Below are 7,064 nucleotides of genomic sequence, written 5' to 3' on the forward strand. Positions count from 1 at the left end.
TCGTGCCGATTCCTTAGGAATGAATGAACGAGAAATAATTGATTCTTAGGGTAGATCCTTAAGAGTAAATAAGATAATGAGGATGGGTAATTGGGTTGATTGTTTGATGTTTAAACATAATAATTATATTATTGTGGGTTGAAAACCCTATGTACTCACCAAGTTTCCCAACCTGACCCACTCAGTTTATTTGTATCACAGGTGTCGATATGAAGTTACATTACACTGAGAGATCTAAAAGAGATGTAGATCACTAGTGTAAATGAATGTAAGTTCTGTTTATGCTTATGTTTCTGTATTAACGATGACATCCAAATGTTTTAAAATACATTTCTTCGGAAATGCTTTGATAACGTATTTATCATGTTTTTTGGGAACAAATTCCGCAAGATTTTTATTAAAAGAAGTACTCTGATTTTTATAAAGCATAAACAAAATCGGTCTTTTCTGGCCGTGAAAATAGGGATGTATATATATATATATATATATATATATATATATATATATATATATATATATATATATATATATATAACTTTTAATTTAATTTGATAAAAACTATCACATACTTATTTTCTATATGCATGCCGAAAGACCTCCTTGGCCACCCATGTATTTAACATCTAGTTTATGTAATTTTGTTGATATATTGGTATATGACTAATAGAATATTAGAATCCTTATAATAATATTTTCATAACCTAGTTTATGTATTTTTGTTGGAATGTTCGACTATAGCAAGAACTCCCGAATCTAAAACCGTTTGGCCTTTCAGTTTAGTTTCATAAAAAGAATTCTTATGCATCATATGTAGTTTGTTATGCATGCATTATTGGAATTAAAAAAAAAAAACGGAACATTGGATACAACTTACATTATAATCGTACCCTTTTAGCAAAATACAAATATAAAACAACGTGCATATCATAATGCCTAAGGTACAACTATTTGTCGACTACTTTTTTTTCTTCCAATTTTACTTGTTGAATCGCCCCTACATTTTCTCCTTCATCAAAAAGTCCAAAGTCCAAACACAAATCTTCCTCTACTTATACCCTTCTTCCTCTACGTTTCTTCCCACAAACAATCCCTCATCGATCTCATCTTCCTCTTTCTCTATCAACGAGAATGGCTTCCTCTGTAACCCCCACCCCCTTGTTGAAAGATGAACTCGATATCGTTATACCCACAATCAGAAACCTCGATTTCCTCGAGATGTGGAGGCCATTCTTCCAACCCTACCATTTGATTATCGTACAAGACGGTGATCCTTCAAAAGTCATCAAAGTACCTGAAGGTTTCGATTATGAACTCTACAATCGTAATGACATCAACAGAATTCTGGGGCCTAAGGCTTCTTGCATATCCTTCAAGGATTCTGCTTGTCGTTGCTTTGGTTATATGGTCTCCAAGAAAAAGTATATCTTCACCATTGACGATGATTGCTTTGTAAGTCACATTTTGACCCCCTTTTCGTTATATTGCTTTCATGTTCTTGATGTGTTTTAGTTTGTAAATTTCGAATTGCGTAAAGTTCAATTTCTATGTTTAAATTTGATCAATTTTCGAGGAATTTAACTAGTTTTAGGGTTTAAGATCGAAATAAATTCCACAAGATCCAGTTTTTTGTGTTTAGATTCGTTCAATTTTGTGTTTAAATTTGAACGAAACTTGAAAATTGCTTGATTATATCTGGGCTCGATAGAATTTTGGGCGATCTAGGGTTTTAAGAAAGTCTTTTGGGGTTTTGACCGCAGATCTGCTTTTTTCTGTTTCAGATTTTGCTTTATATGCAATCAATTGTGTTTGTGACGTCCCGATTGATTGAGAAACCACTGATTATGCCATGATTTCCATGTTAAGTAACAGTTGTGATGGATCTTTATTTGTACTAAATTGGAACTTTGCTCTTTTCACTAGCGATTTTGTCCGTTCCTAAGTTTGATCTATGTTCTTAGCTATGTATGCATGTATTTGTATGTACATATGTAATGCCATAGTGGATCATCTATGCATGATGCTTACAACATATAAAAAGGATATTTTAGACATTTGATTTTTGACGTTATTGAGCTCCAACGGAATGTTAGTAATATACATTGTTTTATTGATGTTGATTCAATAGGTTGCTAAAGATCCATCCGGAAATGACATCAATGCCCTTGAACAACACATCAAGAACCTATTATCTCCATCAACTCCATTTTTCTTCAACACCCTCTACGATCCATACAGGGAAGGTGCCGATTTCGTCCGTGGATATCCGTTTAGTCTTCGTGAGGGGGTCTCAACCGCTGTTTCTCACGGCCTCTGGCTCAACATACCGGATTATGATGCCCCCACTCAACTCGTCAAGCCTCGTGAAAGGAACACTAGGTGTGTGTCCCTTTTTGTCTTTTTTCCACAATCTCAATCTGTTCCATACAATAGGTCATTCATTGTGGCCCTACATCATGCAGGGCCGTTTGTGGATGACCTCTTGGAACAGAACAAACCATTCATCCATGGGCCAGACTTGGCCCATTGGTAGACAGTTTTAGTCTTTTAGTCTTTTTCAGTGACAATATTTTTTAAAGTCTAATCCTTTGTGTTTACGTTTTAATAGATTTGTGGACGCGGTTATGACCATACCAAAGGGTACCCTCTTCCCCATGTGCGGAATGAATCTTGCTTTTGACCGTGAGCTAATCGGTCCGGCAATGTACTTTGGTCTCATGGGTGACGGTCAGCCAATTGGGCGCTACGACGACATGTGGGCTGGTTGGTGCATCAAGGTAAATAAATGATGTTTCAAAAATATTTTTTAAAAGGGTAAATTTCAAAAAAGCTCTTAACCTTTTATGTTTTTTCGTGTCAAAAAGACTTCAGTCAATATAAAAGGCTGAAAATGTAAGGGGGTGTTTCTGAAATTTGTCTTTTTTAACATAGGGAAATGAAGTAAACCTGTTTTTCTATATTTAGTTGTTTAAGTCAAAAAGGAAAAGTACTAATGTTTCAAATTTGATGAAACCGTATAGGTGATCTGCGACCACCTAGGGTTAGGTGTGAAGACAGGGTTGCCATACATATGGCACAGCAAGGCTAGCAACCCGTTTGTGAACTTGAAGAAGGAATACAAAGGAATCTACTGGCAAGAGGAGTTGATCCCATTTTTCCAAGCTGCCACCCTGCCAAAAGAGTGCACCACAGTTCAGAGTTGCTACAAGGAGCTTTCAAAACAGGTGAAGGCTAAACTTGGGAAGATTGATGACTATTTCAACAAGTTAGCTGATGCCATGCTCACATGGATTGAAGCATGGGATGAGCTCAACCCTTCTACTTCTTCTCAGAAGCTTTCTAATGGGAAATAGACCAATTTCAAGTTTAGTTTAAGTGTTTAACTACTATTGATTTTTCACTTATACAAGATATTATTATGAGTTTTTTCCTTTTTTTTTTCTTTTGCGGTATGGATTATTATTGATTATGGAGGATGTTAGGTTTGTTTCCCTCATTTATAACATAGTATTTTTTATTGTTATTGATTTGCATTATTGATTAAGTTTTTTGATTGAAACATTTCAAGACGCCAACGCCAAACCCATATACCAAACGGTGCTTTTCGCTTTTCAAAGAATACAATCTTGGAAATTTAATTCGGAAAATATCACTATAGAACTTGGTCAAAGATCTTAAAAAATTCCTTTTATCATTTGGGAAAGTGATAGATTTAATGATATTAGACCAAACACCGTGTATTTTGGGTGGTTGAACAAGCATACCAATGTTTCCATCCAAGTTGTGAATAATCTTTACAACCGAACCCACAAAGAATATGACTTTTAAAAAAAATCTTGAACTAATGTATGGGTAAATCCCAACACGGAACGCGATACTTGTTACTTATTACCAATTGACAAAAACAATTACGGATTTTATTAACCGATTAATTATAATGATTAAACCATAATTAGGTGAGGCTAAAAAGAATCAAAGTCAAACATTTATTAAGTTCAAAACTGAAGATTTTAGATAGAAACACACATCAAAAACCAGGTCTAATGATTGACTACACGAAAAGTATTGATCTACACAGAACTAAAAACTAGGGTTTAATCAGACATGACTTAAATATGATAAAAACTAGTAAATTAAAAGATTAAACGACTGAATCTTACTAGACTAACTGAGATATACAATCTACAATCTTAAGTTTTTTAGAAATCCCAGAAATTGGAGAGAAATCGCCTCAGATATCGTCTTTTTCGTCGTCTGGAGTTTCAAGAATCGGTTCTTCTTCAAATTGATCACATATATCCAAAAAAAGTATTTATATGCAAGTCAGAAGCTTCCGGAGCAAGAAAAGTAAAACCACGATCGCATATATTCAAAAATACGATCGCATTTTTTTTTTCCAAAACTTCCAGATTTTTCGTTTAATGAAGTACGATGCTATTTCTGGCCTTTTTTGAGCTTCGACAATAAAATGTGATCACATTTTTTTCCCCATGATCACATTTTTCCTTTTCTTCCTCAAATTGAAATTTTCGACCCAATAAAACCTCGACACCTTTATGCGATCGTAGAAGTGTAAAAATGCGATCACATTTTTGTCTTTTTGTCACGATTCGGTTGTAATTCTTTCATTTAAGCAATCCAAGTCATTCCTCAACGTTCGTCTTCAGTTCCAACTCCAATAAAGCTCCAAATATGCATCTAAGTTGCTCCCAAAGTACTGCTCCACTCGAATTATCTGAAAACGACATAAAAACATGAGCAGTACGAGAATTCTGATGATAAACACGAGTTGAACATTATTTAAGCTAATGACATGCAAATGTGCTAATTATGATGCTAAATGCTAATAAAACTACCCTAAAAGATGCGTAAAATGACATCTATCAAATCTCCCCAAACTTGAACCTTACTTGTCATCTAGTAATAAAAAGATTAAACAATGTAAACAAATGGAAAGATGTAGATGACCTAAAAAGAAAGTTAGAATAAAAACTAAAATGAAACTAAGGAAACTAAAAACTTTAACTTTAAACTTTAAAAACACTTCACACTTTTTCTATTCATCAAAACATTACTCACCAATACCACACATAATAACCCAATTTGAGTTCACCAATTATGTCTCACCTCAATGCATATATTTGTGTCTAAAATTCTAATTATTTCTCGAGTCCTAAATACTCACATTCCTTATAAATATTCGCCACTTATTTTGAACAACATTCATTTTTGCATCCCTCCGAATACATCCTCAAAAAAATTTCTTGACCTTAAAGTATTTTTTTTAAATTCCCAAACATACATACGATAAAATAACTTAGAAAGAAAAATTACAACGTGAATCACTCGGCCTTTGGCTTTTGACAATTTTGCCTTATTTCTTCATTCTCATAATATTCAAAACAACTTTGACAACTTTTTTTTCTTCAATTTTTTTTTTGAAATTAAAAACCTAAAAGAAAAATGTATGCTTAAGCAAAGGAACTTAACCTCAACCCTTATTGGTTAAAGGTATTAGTCTAGAGTGTAATGACTACATAAACTTTACATGATATATTTCAGTTACGATGAAAAACATATAATGTTCCTCAAACTACACAAGTTTGCGTTTTTGTCTCATGACTTCACTAGAACTGGGAAGCCACAAATATACTATAACATATTTCTTCAACGAAATATTAGAATTCTCATCAAATTATTCCACATAACACTAGTAAACTTCAGCTCTAACGATTATATATATATATATATATATATATATATATATATATATATATATATATATATATATATATATATATATATATATATATATATATATAGACTTAGGTTATTCTATTCTAACTAATTATTGTGCGGACGTATGGACAATGCTATTCTTTGGGAATGATAAAGAAAATATGTTGTTTGATAATATAAATACGTTCAATCTTACATAACTATTGTCATTAACACACATTCTCACTAGTTAAATCGTCTATAAGGTTATTATACACTTATTATTATTATTCTTATTTCTGTCAGAATGTTATTGTGTCGTATTCTGTCAGAATGAAAATGAGTGAAAAATGATGTGTGAGAACAAAAATAAATAATAATTAGCGAGAATGCATGAAAATGACGATAATTTTGTAAGGTTGACCGTATTCGCATTTCTAAACAACTTATTCTCTTAGTAATTATCATAGAATAATATTGTCCACACATCCACACAATAATTAGTTAGAATACTTGAACCAAACTCTCTCTCTCTCTCTCTCTCTATATATATATATATATATATATATATATATATATATATATATATATATATATATATATATATATATATATTCTTTAATGCGAAAAATAAAGCTAACAACTAAAAATAAAATCTTTTTGGGTTTTTTTATTAGTTCACATTGTTTTATAATGTAGGAAAAATAAATAAGAACATAAATAGAATATATATATATATATATATATATATATATATATATATATATATATATATATATATATATATATATATTTCAATTTTTATGCAAATGCAATGCAAAAAATAAAATTGAAAAATTTAACTGAAAAACTAAAAATTTTATTTGTTTTAACAAAAAATGCAAAATTTTGACACTAACCCCCTCCCCAAGCTTAAAATGATACATTGCCCTCAATACTCAGAGATGCATGAACAACTCAATAAAGCATAAAAAAAGTTGCAACAAGGAAAAAATGTACCTGATAAGTTTGCAGAAATTTCTGATTTTGACGAAGTTGTTGGCGAAAATTATGATTTCCCCAAGCTTGATTGGGACTGCGACCATCTCCTTATTGAATGCAGAAAAATAAACTAAAACTATGTGGGTTGTCTCCCGGAAAGCTGCCATTTTTCAAAGTTGTTGGCTCGACTTTTTTCAAACGGATTTTCTACTGGTGTGGTTAGGACTTCTTAGCTCAGTTTTCTTCTTCCTCACTCCAGATCCCTTCAGATGTGGCATATAGGGTGGTTCTTGTGGCTGTATAGCAAACTAGAAAGACATCATATTTTTATCAGCAGACTCGTTTTGCAGATATTCGAGTCTTTTTTT

The 7,064-nt window shown here is 32.1% G+C and overlaps 1 protein-coding gene across 1 annotated transcript; it reads left to right on the forward strand.

Moving 5' to 3' along the window:
• Nucleotides 1-1,003: 1,003 nt before the first annotated feature.
• Nucleotides 1,004-3,520, forward strand: LOC145114823 (putative UDP-arabinopyranose mutase 2). Its single transcript, XM_079050902.1, has 4 exons — nucleotides 1,004-1,449; nucleotides 2,126-2,376; nucleotides 2,606-2,774; nucleotides 3,018-3,520. Exons 1-4 carry the CDS (start codon nucleotides 1,129-1,131, stop codon nucleotides 3,348-3,350), a joined length of 1,074 nt encoding a protein of 357 aa, XP_078907028.1. The 5' UTR covers nucleotides 1,004-1,128; the 3' UTR covers nucleotides 3,351-3,520.
• The last annotated feature ends 3,544 nt before the right edge of the window (nucleotides 3,521-7,064 follow it).

This window comes from Lactuca virosa, chromosome 5 (genome assembly GCF_052849685.1).
Source record: "Lactuca virosa cultivar CGN04683 chromosome 5, Lactuca_virosa_CGN04683_v6, whole genome shotgun sequence".
NCBI lineage: Eukaryota > Viridiplantae > Streptophyta > Magnoliopsida > Asterales > Asteraceae > Lactuca > Lactuca virosa.